General features: G+C 42.3%; 1 protein-coding gene across 1 annotated transcript; it reads left to right on the top strand.

Moving 5' to 3' along the window:
- The first annotated feature begins 634 nt into the window (after positions 1 to 634).
- LOC146628232 (uncharacterized) lies at positions 635 to 4,737 on the top strand. Its single transcript, XM_085357034.1, has 4 exons — positions 635 to 709; positions 837 to 1,370; positions 3,981 to 4,223; positions 4,669 to 4,737. Exons 1-4 carry the CDS (start codon positions 635 to 637, stop codon positions 4,735 to 4,737), a joined length of 921 nt encoding a protein of 306 aa, XP_085213160.1.
- Positions 4,738 to 16,650: the final 11,913 nt, after the last annotated feature.

Below are 16,650 nucleotides of genomic sequence, written 5' to 3'. Positions count from 1 at the left end.
CCTGCGATAGATAGATAAAAGGGCCAAAGTCAGCTCATTCAGGTTTGAAACAATGGATCCAAAGAGATGCAAAGGAAGAGGACGTGGTGAAGGAGGTGGAGAACGACGGCGACAAGGAAGGGGAAGAGCAAGGGCAAGAAGACAGTCAGTCTCGGATGAAATTCGAGCCACTTTAGTTCACCATGTCCTTGTCCATGGGATGACTATGAGGGAGGCTGGGCAACGAGTACAACCAAATTTGAGTCGCTTCACTGTTGCCTCCATCATCAGAACCTTCAGGGAGGAAAACAGGTAGGTGTACTTGCAGTAAGACTGCTTTGTACAGTAACGTTTAAGTTACTGAACTTATGTGTCTTGAGTTTCAGTATGTTTCCATTATTTGCCTGTAAAATGAATGTGTGACAGTTACAGTAATGAGTGCTTCTATTTTTGTAGGACACAGAGACGACCACCTGGTGGAGGCAGGTTAAGGCTTTTGTCGGAGGAGCAAGAGAGGGAACTTGTAAACATGGTAATTGCAAATAATGTAATCCGCCTACAAGCGATTCAAAGGAGAGTGATTGAGGATGATCATCTTTTTCGAGGCATAAATGCCATCAGCCTCTCCACAATTGACCGAAAGAATCAATTCCGGATGAAACAGGCATACCGAGTCCCTTTCGAACGAAACTCTGACAGAGTGAAAAACCAACGTGTGGAATATGTTCAGGTATGAGTTTTGATACTGTATAAAGTATTGTGTACCATCACAGCATGGCAGTTTATGCTGCCATTTCAGCACTCTTGAACTGTGGTTCAGGGTACCGATTGACTCTACTGTGTTATGTGTTTTGCAGAGAATCTTTGAGATTGAAGGACGGCCTGTTCCCCATGAAATAATCTTTGTGGATGAGGCAGGTTTTAACCTGACCAAAAGAAGGAAAAGGGGGAGGAACATAATTGGCCATCGGGCTATTGTAAATGTCCCTGGTCAGCGTGGGGGGAATGTCACTATGTGCGCAGCCATCAGCCAACGAGGGGTACTCCACCGCCATGGCGTACTAGGACCCTATAACACTATGCTTCTCCTTGCTTTTCTTGATGGTTTAAGACAACATATGTTCCAGCTGGACTACAGGGAACCAGCACAGCCAGAGCAGCCTCACTACGTTGTTGTGTGGGATAACGTCAGCTTCCATCGCGCTGCTCTGGTTCATGACTGGTTTACCAATAACCCAAGGTTTTCTAATATCTTTCTGCCTGCATACTCTCCCTTTCTAAACCCGATAGAGGAGTTATTTTCGGCATGGCGGTGGAAAGTGTATGGCCGAGAACCTTATGTCCGTGTTCACCTCCTTCAGGCCATGGAAGAGGCCTGCCTAGACATATCAGTAGATGCATGCCAGGGGTGGATCAGGCATGCAAGAGGATTTTACCCCCGCTGCCTGGCTGGGGCCAATATAGCCTGTGATGTGGATGAGATTCTCTGGCCTGACCCAGACCAAAGACAAGATGCTGAGGTGGGATAATGTTTCTGGTGTGTGTTGTACTGTATAGTACATGAATGATAATGTGCCACTGTACATACATTGGTTGCGTCTTTTGTGTTTATCATGTGACAAGGGTTTTGAAGGGGAGAACCATAAGCAACCTATTTGTTTTGGAACTATTGTTTTGAATTAATTGTACCAGTGTGCAAAACTCTGTTGTAGTGTGTGTGTTTTTGAGGGCTTGTGTTTGATGTCTGAGGGCAAAGTTTGGTTTTTCAGCAGGAGTGAATAGTTTTGGGTGTAGAGCTTCATTTTGACCTGGAAATAGGATGTTTGGGAAATTGAGTGAGATGTTATGGATTTGTGTTTACTGTTGTGAGGATATGAGGCGTAGTTTCAAGAAATGTGTTTTAGCAATCGAGAAAAACTGTAATTACTTACTATGATAACTAAGCCAAAAAGGCAGAAGCAGCGTGTGAAAAACTGAGTCCACCCCATGATTCAATAGCTTGCAAAACCACCTTTATGACTTTATCCACCTCTTACATCATTGTGGATGGATGCTGGTCGACTTTACAGCATTGTACGTGATATATGTAAATCACAGACACTCACACAAACATACAAAACTCTCCCATTAAAATCTACAAATGTGTCACAGGCTGGGTCTCTGACCCAGCGCTCTGAGTTCATGTTTGTATTTGTCTCATTTTGTTATGTGATTTAGTTTGTGTTATTTCCTATCTGCCTTTAGTTTAGGCAGTTATTGTTCCTGGGTTTTCTATGTTTTGGGGTTTTGTATTTATTCATCACATATTAGGTCTGTTAAGTTGTGTTGTCATGTTTTAGTATTTCCTGTTTTATTCTGACAATGTCATGTGTTCTTTGTTTATTGTATTTAGCTTTCCTCTCCTGGTCCTGTCATTAGGTTTATGTCTGTCAGCTGTTTTCCCCCATGTGTCGCCACTTCCCCTGATCACCTCATGTCTGTATTTAAGCCTTTTGTTTTCTTCATGCCATTGTCAGGTCGTCTGCTCATCCATGTCTCATCTCCAGGTACCCATGTCAGTTCACTATGGTTAAGGTTTTTCATGTTTTGTTATTAGTTCTCCCAGTTTAGGTTATTGTTTAGTTTTCACCGATGCCCTATTATTTTGTACCCTCGTTGCTAACCTCAATAAACGGCTTGTTTTGTTAATCCACACCACGTTTTGGTCTGCGTTTGAGTCCTCCTCTGCAACACATACGGTCTGCCCCAGCCAGACCGTGACAAAATGTCTTTGTTTTAACAAATGCAGCATATAAAAATCATGACGTTGCTGTTAGAACCACCAGTCACAAAGTCCAGTCATTGAGGCAGTTCCACTTTGTTTTATCCCTTGAAGTGATGCAAGTTGTCTTAACACAAGAAATCTACACTAGAAAGGGATTTTGGCTGTCTACAGCAATCTTCTCGTTCAGCAAGGTTTGTGGGCCTTCGGCACAGTCCTCTTAAAGTCCTGCCGCAGTATTTTAATGTGGTTGAGGTCTGAGTACTGACTGGGACATTGATTCTCTTCATCTGGATTCTTTTCTTTTTCAGCCATTCTGTTGTAAATTAGCTGCTGTGTTTGGGATCACTGTCCTGTTGCATGACTCAGTTTTGGCCGAGCTGTGGAAGAGATGGTCTCACGCTACAATACTTCAGAGTACTTTGTTAAGAATTAAACAGATATTTTTTAATGGTTAACGCAGTGACTGCAGGTCTGGAAATCAAGTCCAAATCATCACACCTACACTGCCGTGCTTGGAAGTTTGTACAAAGTGCTGTCCAAAAACATTGTTTCTGTAACTGTGGTGCCATGCTGTTTATAGGGAGAAGATTAAATCATGTTTATTAAGATAACCTCAGAAATGAAAAAAAGGTGTCCTGTCTTTTTGCCATGACTGGATATGAATGCTTAGAAAAACTCATTCAGCCCTAAATATGCATGTATGGAGACATAGAAGAAATTTTATTAATGTGGAAGAGCAAGCCATTTATGAATATTATACAGGCTAAAAACATAACATAGGTGCAAAAAACACGCTACATTACATACAAATTGCAGATATGCAGACTCCAATTTAAATAAAACACTCTATTCAACCTAACTGGTCAGTTCAATTAATCAGTGCACACCTATACATTTCCCCCTTATTATAAGTTATTCTGCATTGTGCCTAACATATTTCACACAAGGTGTAAATGAGACAAATTATATTTTAAATCACTCAAATTGGCCTTTTTGGACAACAGTCTGCATACTCTTGGCATTCTCTCCGTCTCTCTCTGTTTGTGTGCCTGCTGATTTGGCAGACGTGTACATCATCTATTCATCTGTTTCGGCAGTATATGAAATCCAGCTTTTCCCTCAGTCTTTGGCAAATGTTTCCGTCACCTGCACTCACCTAAGATTGCTCTCAGGTCAGTCTTAGTTTAAAGTTTAGTTCCTACTGCTTTTCCTTACACTATCTCTCCGTGTGCCTCAGATTTTCCTTCATCTGGCAGCTCAAAAGCTATTTGCCTACCAGCCATACTCAGCTTATGCTACGCTCACTACAAAGACATCACCATCTCACCTTCCTGCAGGTCACACTCAACCCTGCCTGCACGCTCGCTCTCACCAGCGATTCCCAATTCACCGTTTCCCCTACTCTGCCAACCAATCACTCTCCAACTATGTTCCTGTCAGAAAACTACTCACTCCTCCACCCCTGTCTTCAGTCTCCTGGGTTAGTTTCTCTGTCTTCTCTTTTGAGTTTTGTAGGAAAAACACTTAAACATCTCCTGAGCATTTTTGTTATCTTTCTTGTAAATTTAAAAGCTGAGGTCATCACCTCAGTTTATGTGAGATAGTCAAGGCCAGGTTTTTCCAGCAGGCTTGCCACATATGCTGAACAACTTGTTTTGCCTTCACACCTCATCCCATATTATAGCTCGGTTTGGCTCAGGTGATCGTGGTGATTAAGGGCCACATTTACTAACAGGTTGCACCAGTGCAGACTGGGACTTGGTGTTAAAAAAAAGTGTCAGAATTTATATAGACAGAGCAGTGAGAAGATTTCATGTGAGAGACAGGAACTTCTGGGAGTTTCCTTCTCAAGGCACATTATAGGGAATGAATATTTAATTCAAGGGTACAAACTGATTACATCATCTTATTTTTTTAAAAATTAGATCACCAAGCTATCTAAATTAGTGGCCTCAGAGATGATCTGCAACCTCCAACCCAAAGGAGTCACGTAGTCAGAGCAGCAACAAAACTTCTTCCAGCTCTGAGTATATGTCTGCCATGAGAAGTCTGAGAAGCAGCCCATCATTTATTTTGATGTTTTAATTGCTTTTGTAGTTTGAAGGTGCTGTTTCTTTTTTGTTTGGATCAATTCATTTGCATTAATAAACTTTCTTTTTAGTAAATCTTTAATGCATTCAAATTGTATTTTGGTATCATTTCAGAACCATGGACAGTGCATGGTCCTATTTTGCCTGTTTTCACTGGTTCTCACCAGGCACGTGAAGAGGGGGGGGGCTAGAGGGGCTTGAGCACCCGCCCCTTTCCTGATGGGTGCCCAAAGTGCCCTTTTGTTGAGGCAACTTTTTAAAAAATATATATATATATATATATATATATATATATATTTTTTTTTTTTTTTTATGTGTGTGTGCGTGCGGAGTCCTGTCTGTGCCCCTCAACAATAATATTTAACTATTAATCACAGTTTTGCTAAATAAAAGGATCTGGCTTGCATCAGTCACATGATCACATTTAACCAATGATCGCCCTTGACGGCAGAACGCGCTGGTTACGAGCCGGGAACGAGCTCACAAAGAGCACGCGCATTTTTAGCGGTCCGGAGCTGTAGGAGAAACAAGTTAACTCAGAGACACAGACTGATGCGACAAACCCAGTAAGTAGGTGTACAGCGCACACTGTAGTGTATAGCACACAGGAGTATTAGCTTATTACGTACACGTTGGTAAGCTGTCTTGTTGCAACTGACGAACTGAAACAAACGAGCTGTGTGTGCAACAGCGCGACAAAATATTACCTGTCCTTTTATTAACTGCACAAGTAGTGCTGGTCATAGCTGCTGGCTACCTGTGTAAGGCTGTCATGGGTCTGTAGCTCTGTCACCGTTTTAGGGAACATATTTAGTTTTAAAGTAAGTTTCCGGGCTTTTTCTGCCTTTCTGGAGGGATTATATTTCACTAAAAAACGATCTAATATGCATGTCCACATAATAATTATTATAATTATAATATATTTAAAAACACAAGCTGTATTTTAAAGAACATACATTAAGAAGCAGATTATATTAGATTTATATTTTAAATAAGACAAAATTTGGATTTTACAGCAGTAAAATTATTGTATCTCTACAGTTTAAAAATTTAATAAGCTTTGCCCTGCACAGAGTGGATAGTGAAACAAATGGAATCATCATAATGACATTATTTCATATTTATTACTTCCCCCTCCTCATTGCTTTGTTATTGTAGCTCTAGTAATAAATAATAATGTAAGGATTCTGGATCAGCACCATGATGCCCATAGTATATACAGTATTCTGAAGAAGGTCTAAAATGTCCCTGTGTGTGCGTGCATGTGTGTGTTTTATTTAGATGGATTTAAAAAAAATATATTACTCATGATATAACATTGTCCAGACATGCCTGGTAAGGACATGAGGAGGAAACAGCAGGAGCTGTGTGAGGCTACTAAAGGCAGGGCTATAACATTTTTCTGTCATCATTTTATTACAGATTAAGTGCAAGAGTTGTTAGGTGTGGATAATTAGATTATAGTTTATTGCAATAGCAAGTTGTGCCTTGTTCCCACATAGCAAGTGGAGAGTGATATATGAAATGATGGGATGGAAGGAAGAAGAGAAGCAAAGAGTGAATCACAGGCAGAGCCTAAATTATTTCTCACAGTTTTTTGTTGCCTTATGGTTCCAAGCGCTGTCACCAATCTTTGCATTTTGTTATTATCTCATGACACTTGTTTAATCAGCTACCATCTCTCCTATGGACTTTTTAATGTCTACAGTCTCAGATCAACACAGCCCTGCCCTTCCTATATTAGATTATTGATCAATGTGTGTTGTTGTTATTCAGCCTGGTTCAATGTGCCCCTTTTTAACTTTGAGCACCCGCCCCTTTAAACCTCTCTGCACGGCCCTGGTTCTCACCACAATCTCATCAAATGTGCTCTAACCCATGGCTGTTGTTAGTGGTGGACTTACATGAATTCAGCTGCATGCACTTCGACAATATGTAACATATAGATCACAAACAGGAAAACACACACACAGGTGTGTGTTGCCTGGTTGCATGGTTCTTGGGAGATTGGGTATGTGATAGTGAAATGAACTGACTGTCTTTAGAAAACAACAAACCCTTTGTGAACCACCTTTTAAACTAACTACACGTATCATCGCTATTAGTGGTTTATGCTCACTTGCTCTTTTACTCCGTTCAGTAAATGGCCCTGGGACTTCTGAATCACCAGATAAAATATAGTTGTAGTCATTGTAATTCCACCCACTGGTTTGTGAACTCTGGATTTTGAAGCCACAGTGTTAGGATTTTTTTTTTCAGTACCATGTTCGTGTTTTGGTCTGATGGTGAGCAGATTTGGAGGGAAGTTGAAGTGCTAAGTTATTATCTAAGACTAGCAAGCTGAAGGCATAAACTGTATGGGAGCAACACACAGACACCTTCTAAAAATCTCCAGTGTTAAATTAACACTGGAGAGTGTCTATATGGGTCCACACCTCTGAGTGTTAAATGCAACACTGTTGAGTGTTAAATTAACACTTTTGACAGTGTTATATGTTTAAAAGTAACCTAGTCAGTTTTGAAGATTAACAATGGCTAACACTGAGCAGTGCTGATTTTCTAACACTGGAAAATAACTCAAAATGTTAGAAATATTCCAGTGTTAGAAAATGTCCCCACCGCAGGGAAAAGGGTAACACCACCTGGGTCTGGGTGCAGTTCCCCCCTCCAGGGGCAAGGGTACCTAGACCCGGTTCGTAGAGTACGCTTGGGGAGTGTGATCGTGTGTACAGCGTCTCTTTATGTCCGTCTCCACGTTGGTTGAGTGTGGAGTAAGTGCATATGAGAGCACGAGGGTGGGAATGGATGTTTGTGTCTGTGTGTGCCTGTATGTCTGTGTCTATATGTCAGGTTGGGTATCAGACGCCACCTCTCTGGGGACATCTCAGGCCCTCCAAGGTTTGGAGGCCTATCTCCACCCACCACCACTTCCCCTGCCAGTGGCGGACTCCCTCAGACATCGGTGTGTTGGTGGTTCTTTGTGTCTGGGGGTGGGCGTCCGGGTACACACCGGCTCAGTCCTTGGCGGCCGCTTATTGGGGCCTGGAGCCTGGGGCTCGCTCGGGCCACTTCGGAGGTGGGGTGCCCCCGGCCTCTCGGCCTGGGGCTCGGTCACTCAGGCACAGCTGGCTGCCGGCGGAGCTCACGGGCGCGTCACTGGGACAGTGGCGCGGCCGCCCCTCTGTTGGTCTTCCTTGGTCTCTTGTGTTCTGGGGGCCTCTGGATGTCTGGAGTTTTGATCTCCTCCATACCTGCTTCATACCCTGGAGGGACGGGCCTGTGGCTCCCCACACTCCCTAGCAGATCATTACATGGAGAAACCTTTGGAATGCAAGCATGCTGATCCACACAGGTATGCACACAGGTGTACACACAGGTATTCACAGATGCGGACTACAGCTTTCTTGGCTGCTGCCTCAAAGCACATTGTGCGCTGTCTATCTTGCGTGCTGCACAATATCGTTTCTTATTTTGTATCTACTGATATCTACTGCTAGCTAGTTTATTGTGATGGTGCTGTTTTTTTATTATGTTGCTCTTTGTTGTTTGCTTTCTCTTCTGTTTTTTTTCTCCATGCAGGTGACCCAGGTGTTTTGTTTTTTTTGGGGTTTTTTTCTTTCTTCCCCCCCTTCTCACCGTCTCTTCTCCCCTTTGGTTTTCTTTCTCTCCCTCTCTTTCTTTCATTCTTTCTCCCTGTCCTATCCCCCAGTCATGTCTGTCCCGTTTGTAGCAACTGAAAATAAAATAAATTCATAATTATAATAAAGGTCAATCAAATGGACCAATATGGCAAGGCCATGATGATCCACTTGGTAAAATGAATCCGCTTGGCATCTTTCTTGGCCTTAAGACAACAATTCTGATGGCTAAAGATCCAAACGGGACACAAAAAAAAAAAAAAAAAAAGGAAGCGCAGCAGTCAAGAAGCCATTCCCAACGATGGGGAACAGAGAGAAAAGGCTTAGGTATTACACAAAAACTGGACTGAAAATCAGCGGAAATGCATTTTGTCGAGTGATGTATCCTAATTTGAATACTTTGGTTCTGATCAATTTCAACATGGAGGGTGTCAGGAGAGAAGTGCAACAGTATCTATAACCAGAAAACACAGTTTAAAACACCGTGGAGGCTCTGTCAGGGTTTGGGGCAGCAGTTCAGCCAGTGGTGTTGGAGAACTTCTCAAAATTGTACTGAAAAAAATTCATTTTTCATCTTGACAATGATTGCAAACACACTGCCAATGCTGTAAAATCACACCTGGATAGAAAAACAGCAGAACACTATCAGTTATGAACTGACTTCCCCAGAGCCCAGACTTCAGCATTATTGAAGCAGTGTGGGCTCATCTTGATGGAAAATGGAACAAAAGGCTCCAAATATCCAAAGAAGAGCTGTGAAAGGTTCTTCAAGGAGCCTGGAGAACTTCTTGAAGACTACTTAAAGAAATTACAAGAACACTTGCCTCAGAGAGTTCAGGCTGTGTTGAAGAGGTAAGGTGGTCATACCAAATACTGACTTTCAAGCTTGTTAGGATCTGTGGTTTTCTTATAAACTTTTTTCAGTGTTTGTTTGCACGTTTATTTAAATCACTGCAGCTATTTCCCATTTTCCTCCCAAATTATAAAGAAATGAGGACTGACTCAAGAGTTTAGCACAGTGTATTTATTATAGTACAGTACATGCTCAGCATCTAATTTGTATGCATATAAGGCTGACACGTTCTGTCTGAGACTAAACATGAAAGAGTGTTTCAGTTCCAGTTTTATAAAATAAAAGAAAAAAGTGATATTAACCACCTTTGTTCATTCATCATTACTTCATTCTGTGATAGATAAAGCCATTGTTGTGTTACTTTTTTTTATTATTCTGAGTCAAAGCTGCAGGGGTTTAAAAAAAGAAGAAGAAACAAGGAGAAGGAGCGGGTGGGGGGTTGTTCAGGTAAATTGGCCTTGAAATAGAGGAAGATTTCACCCTAGGTTAAAACAGGTTGCTTTTCCCCTCAAAATATTCATGAAGCAATTATAATTCATATGATTAACAGCAAGGAACACAGAGGAACTGTGATGAGCATTGTAATTATGGGATTTGTGCAATATTTGAGAGATAAGGGTGTTTGTTTTTTGCTTGTGCCTGTTTATGCATGTGTGTATACTTTGACAAGCAGGCAAAGGGCATTGACTTGATAGGGTAGGTAAAAGCTGAATATCCTTGAGTTCTTGCTCCTAGAGAACCCAAGTGGAATTGGTGGCATCAATATTAATGAAGCGCATCAGTACAGGCCTGAATCTGACCGCACGAGCGTAATTTTTTAAAATCATAATAATCTACAGTCTGTTTATTGGTCATAACTAAGGATTCAGTGAGAGGGTTAATATCAGTGAGCGGAAGAGAAAACACGTGTTTCTCAGATGCAGATGGTGTTGTTTGCTTCTGTCCAATTCTCAGCTGCTGGCTCATGTTTTCAAATTAGGAGAAGAAGAACACACCTTCTGTCTATTTCTCTCTTCTCACTTCAGTAACTATCTTGTTGGTTTAAAATGGAGCACTGTAACAAAAAATAATTTCCCCCAGGGATCAATAAAGTATTCTGATTCTGATTCTGATCTTATGGGATGTATCCCATATCTGCCTATAGAATGAGACTGTGGCATTGTTGAGCTGTTTTTTGTTCTTGCCTCTACAGAAGAGCCACTTCTTTGGTTCAACATGAGTGCTTTCGGTCATCAAATACAGTCTGGTCTTCCTGCTGAGTCTAAAATGTGTGTGTGTGTGTGTGTGTGTGTGTGTGTGTGTGTGTGTGTGTGTGTGTGTGTGTGTGTGGGCAATGTGTTGCAGTGTTTGTGTGCAAACAAAGAAACTGTGTGTGTGGATGCTGCTTTTTGGAGGAGAGTGTGTGTAAGTGTGTATGTGGACGTGTGCTGGCAATCTATCATAGCTCTAGAGGTTGCTATAGAAACCCTTTCTCTTAGCCACACATCTACTCACACTGGGTTACATTTAATCTATACATAAATATGTTTTTAACTTGGAAAGGGCACCAAACCTTGTGTAGTATCATGTCTGAAACTACACCAAATGTGCCACTGAGCTGGAATTTTCAGGTGGCACAACAGAAAGAAGGCAATTTTTATCACAGGGAAGTTGCAGGTTGACATTGTTTGCTTATTCAGAGATGTAAACAGTAAAGGGAAATTCACTGTAAAAGAAACAAAATGTGTTTTTTATGAGGACACCATTTATCGTTATGGTAAGTGTTGCTATTATATATATACATATATATATATATATATATATATACCTGCACGGTATGTACCACCGGCAGATAGAGGAGGTGGCTGATATCCAGAAATCCTACCAGTGGCTGGACAAAGCTGGACTGAAAGACAGCACAGAGGCACTAATCATGGCAGCACAAGAACAAGGTCTGAGTACAAGATCCATAGAGGCTGGGGTCTATCACACCAGGCAAGACCCCAGGTGCAGGCTGTGTAAAGATGCCCCAGAGACAATCCAGCACATAACAGCAGGGTGCAAGATGCTAGCAGGCAAGGCATACATGGAACGCCATAACCAAGTGGCCGGCATAGTGTACAGGAACATCTGTGCCGAGTATAACCTGGAAGTCCCGAGGTCAAACTGGGAGATGCCCCCAAGGGTGGTGGAGAATGACCGAGCTAAGATCCTGTGGGACTTCCAGATACAGACGGACAAAATGGTGGTGGCTAACCAACCGGACATAGTGGTGGTAGACAAACAGAAGAAGACGGCCGTAGTGATCGATGTAGCGGTTCCGAATGACAGCAATATCAGGAAGAAGGAACACGAGAAGCTGGAGAAATACCAAGGGCTCAGAGAAGAGCTCGAGAGGATGTGGAGGGTGAAGGTAACGGTGGTCCCCGTGGTAATCGGAGCACTAGGTGAGGTGACTCCCAAGCTAGGCGAGTGGCTCCAGCAGATCCCGGGAACATCGGAGATCTCTGTCCAGAAGAGCGCAGTCCTGGGAACAGCGAAGATACTGCGCAGGACCCTCAAGCTCCCAGGCCTCTGGTAGAGGACCCGAGCTTGAAGGATAAACCGCCCGCAGGGGCGTGCTGGGTGTTTTTATATATATATATACACAGTGGGGCAAAAAAGTATTTAGTCAGCCACCGATTGTGCAAGTTCCCCCACTTAAAATGATGACAGAGGTCAGTAATTTGCACCAGAGGTACACTTCAACTGTGAGAGACAGAATGTGAAAAAAAAAAAATCCATGAATCCACATGGTAGGATTTGTAAAGAATTTATTCGTAAATCAGGGTGGAAAATAAGTATTTGGTCAATAACAAAAATACAACTCAATACTTTGTAACATAACCTTTGTTGGCAATAACAGAGGTCAAACGTTTACTATAGGTCTTTACCAGGTTTGCACACACAGTAGCTGGTATTTTGGCCCATTCCTCCATGCAGATCTTCTCGAGAGCAGTGATGTTTTGGGGCTGTCGCCGAGCAACACGGACTTTCAACTCCCGCCACAGATTTTCTATGGGGTTGAGGTCTGGAGACTGGCTAGGCCACTCCAGGACTTTCAAATGCTTCTTACGGAGCCACTCCTTTGTTGCCCGGGCGGTGTGTTTTGGATCATTGTCATGTTGGAAGACCCAGCCTCGTTTCATCTTCAAAGTTCTCACTGATGGAAGGAGGTTTTGGCTCAAAATCTCACGATACATGGCCCCATTCATTCTGTCCTTAACACGGATCAGTCGTCCTGTCCCCTTGGCAGAAAAACAGCCCCATAGCATGATGTTTCCACCCCCATGCTTCACAGTAGGTATGGTGTTCTTGGGATGCAACTCAGTATTCTTCTTCCTCCAAACACGACGAGTTGAGTTTATACCAAAAAGTTCTACTTTGGTTTCATCTGACCACATGACATTCTCCCAATCCTCTGCTGTATCATCCATGTGCTCTCTGGCAAACTTCAGACGGGCCTGGACATGCACTGGCTTCAGCAGCGGAACACGTCTGGCACTGCGGGATTTGATTCCCTGCCGTTGTAGTGTGTTACTGATGGTGACCTTTGTTACTTTGGTCCCAGCTCTCTGCAGGTCATTCACCAGGTCCCCCCGTGTGGTTCTGGGATCTTTGCTCACCGTTCTCATGATCATTTTGACCCCACGGGATGAGATCTTGCGTGGAGCCCCAGATCGAGGGAGATTATCAGTGGTCTTGTATGTCTTTCATTTTCTGATGATTGCTCCCACAGTTGATTTGTTCACACCAAGCTGCTTGCCTATTGTAGATTCACTCTTCCCAGTCTGGTGCAGGTCTACAATACTTTTCCTGGTGTCCTTCGAAAGCTCTTTGGTCTTGGCCATGGCGGAGTTTGGAGTCTGACTGTTTGAGGCTGTGGACAGGTGTCTTTTATACAGATGATGAGTTCAAACAGGTGCCATTCATACAGGTAACGAGTGGGGGACAGAAAAGCTTCTTACAGAAGACGTTACAGGTCTGTGAGAGCCAGAGATTTTCCTTGTTTGAGGTGATCAAATACTTATTTTCCACCCTAATTTACGAATAAATTCTTTACAAATCCTACCATGTGAATTCATGGATTTTTTTTTCACATTCTGTCTCTCACAGTTGAAGTGTACCTATATATATATATATATATATAAAAAAAAAAAAAAACACCCAGCACGCCCCTGCGGGCGGTTTATCCTTCAAGCTCGGGTCCTCTACCAGAGGCCTGGGAGCTTGAGGGTCCTGCGCAGTATCTTAGCTGTTCCCAGGACTGCGCTCTTCTGGACAGAGATCTCCGATGTTGTTCCCGGGATCTGCTGGAGCCACTCGCCTAGCTTGGGAGTCACCGCACCTAGTGCTCCGATTACCACGGGGACCACCGTTACCTTCACCCTCCACATCCTCTCGAGCTCTTCTCTGAGCCCTTGGTATTTCTCCAGCTTCTCGTGTTCCTTCTTCCTGATATTGCTGTCATTGGGAACCGCTACATCGATCACTACGGCCGTCTTCTTCTGTTTGTCTACCACCACTATGTCCGGTTATATATATATATATATATATATATATATATATATATATATATATATAGTGTATACAGAGATATTTAATAAAGAACCAGTAGTAGAATTTTTCTTATCAGCCATAACTGCTATGGGGTTCAGAGGGTTCCCATGAAACCTCACATGTCAGTCAGGTGGTGGGGACGGTTAGTGGTCACACAGATTGAAAGATGGCTGATCTGTTGCCCTTACAAGATTTGCCCATCAGTTAACAGCTTAAAGGTTGCTACATTTATGTTTTTTATTGCAAGTTATTTGCTTAAATAAAAATTTGTTTTCCATCATTTTTTACTTTGTCTTATAGGTACAACATTAATTTGCCATTTTGCAAAACTTTCCACTTCACATTTCACATTCATCCATCTATATTCCTAATCAACCAGGGTTGTGCTGCGTCGGACCTTGGGTGAGATGTATAGGTAAACCCTAGATGGATCACAAATCAGTAACAGAGCTTACAAGCTGACGCTCACAATCACACTAAAAGCTGATTTAGAAAAATGCAAATATTGTGGCAGCTGTGGTTGAGGAGGTGGTAGTCACCTGGAAGGTTGGTGGTTCAGCTTTCCAGCTCCAGTCTGCATGTCGACCAGATATTGAATTCCAAATTGCTTTCAAATGCATCCATTATGTGTGTGTGTTGGTGTGTGTGTCTATAACTAAAAAACATTTAAGAGCATAGAATAAAGGATTACATAGATGTGAATGTGGCTTGTTGTGTAAAAGTAAATTCACTGTTCACTAAGAGTAGAACAGTGTTCTCTAAGTACCAAGTACTTGCAGATTAGTTTTAGGGTACACCCTAGATAGATTACCAGTCAATGACAGAGCTTACACATTGCCTCTAACATGCAGTGTTTCTTCTTTACTCGGCTCTTTTCACTCACTGTGTGTTTATAAACCACTCTAAAATGAATTACTAATAATTAAAAGCAAAGTTTTTAAGATCTCTGTTTGTGTCTTTTGTCCTCTCTCACCCCCAACAAATGTAGTTCTACCAGGTTTCCTCCTGTTAAAAGGTTGCTTTTCCTTCCCACTGTCACCAAGTGCTTGCTCATCAGACGGCTGTCTGATTGTTGAGGTTTTGTCTCTATAGTTGTATGGTCTTTGCCTTACAATATAGCGTGCCTTAAGGTGGCTGTAAGGTGTTGTAATTTCACATTATATAAATAAAAGTGAATTGAATAGTCTCATCACAATGCACACATAAATTCCTGAAATGTAAAATTCTAAAACTCCACTCCTTTATTTACAATTTAGAAATTGGTGGAGCAATTTATAGAAATGTGCAAACGTACATGAAAATACAATAAAAAGTTGTATACAGTTGTTGTGGTTTTTAGTTTTTAAAATAAAATGGAAATGAACTAAATTGAGTGAAAATGAAATGAAACTTGTGACTCCACTGTCACTTGCCTAGCCTGCAAATATGGGCTTCATTGCTCTTTAAAACAGGACTATTATCTCCCAGCATAGAAACCGATCCCAAAGGACACTTTGTGCTTATCTCGGTTTTCTGAAAGAACAGCAGTATTTGACGACCTGGGAATGAAAACACGTTGAATGTGCATGTAGCATCTGTAAATGTAGAGCTTCATTTTCTCTGCAAACGTGTCCCTTTGTTCATTAACACTTGGAAAAAAAAAAGCTACTACAATATGCCATAGGCAGAAGGGGCACATCACAACTCATAATGCTTCTTAATCCAGTTTATTTATTTATTGTTCTCTCTCATAACTCTGTGTTGTAAACCAGAAATTCTCTCAAAATAACTTTGAAAAGAAATTATTCAAAATTGCATGTTAGTATTTTTCCCCACGGAGGCATGTGTGTGTGTCCATATTGATAAACGAGACAGACCCTAAGCAACAAGAGCCAGTGCCCATGTTCAGTGCCTCAGACTTCATCTGTTTCCCACTGGCTCCATGGGAACAGGTAATCAGGTTTGGTGAGCTATTGTCTCAGAACGGCAGCTACCTGCCTGGTAATCGTAAATGAGCGAGCGTGATGTGGAAAGACTATGGCAAGATTTTTCTTGGGTGAGAGAGATGGGGGGGGGGGGGGGGGGGGGGGGGAGCCAGAGACTGGAGAAAGAGAAGCTGTAATGGACAGTGCCAGAGAAAGCTTGTGTCCCTGAAGATTCTTCTGCAGTGATGGCTATTGGTATCTTTGTTTCCTTGGGGGACCGCTGCTCTGTCATCTTGAGCACACTTTCACAATAAAAACACACATGCACACCCGCTCACACTCACGTGCACATACACGCAATCCTCCGACACTGCATTCTGCCTCCTAGGTATTAGTCTGTTTTTCTGGGATATACACACTCAATCATTCACAGCTGCACACATGAATTTGGTTTTGTGAGGCACTGAACAAAACACACATGCGATGAGTTGTACGGTTCCCCCCAGTGCTACACTGTGGCATCCATTATTGCCCAGCACAATGACATCAAGGTCATGCCTTCAGGAGATCAGCATTTTGTCAAAAGTGACACCGTATTGCCGCCATCACTGTTGCTGCTGCTGTTGCTGAGAATTTATGCATCACTCTCTGGTTGTTCGTTCTTGACATTTTCAGCTCAGTAGGTGGCTAGAAATCTTTTCAGCATAACAATGCTGTTTTGAAAGCAGGAAATCAATTCATGTTTTTCATGTGTTGTCATGTGTTAGTTACCTGCAGAGGGAGAAAGTAAGGAGACAAATTTAGTCAACTACAGATTTAAAGTACTGCCACTTTTCCTGTTGTC

This window comes from Diplotaxodon limnothrissa, linkage group LG7 (genome assembly GCF_057381915.1).
Source record: "Diplotaxodon limnothrissa isolate DT_005_m linkage group LG7, D_limnothrissa_male_GT1.1, whole genome shotgun sequence".
In the NCBI taxonomy this organism is placed as follows: domain Eukaryota; kingdom Metazoa; phylum Chordata; class Actinopteri; order Cichliformes; family Cichlidae; genus Diplotaxodon; species Diplotaxodon limnothrissa.
Note: the sequence above shows the minus strand (reverse complement) of the source record. Positions and strands in the feature narration are given on the sequence as shown.

Bases quoted from the DNA above. Each gene is read 5' to 3' on its own strand.
- LOC146628232 (XM_085357034.1), top strand. From the start codon at position 635: ATGAAACAGGCATACCGAGTCCCTTTCGAACGAAACTCTGACAGAGTG. The intron at 710-836 runs GTATGAGTTTTG...TGTGTTTTGCAG, and splicing joins AACGTGTGGAATATGTTCAG to AGAATCTTTGAGATTGAAGG. The intron at 4,224-4,668 runs GTTAGTTTCTCT...TTTAAAAATTAG, and splicing joins CCCTGTCTTCAGTCTCCTGG to ATCACCAAGCTATCTAAATT.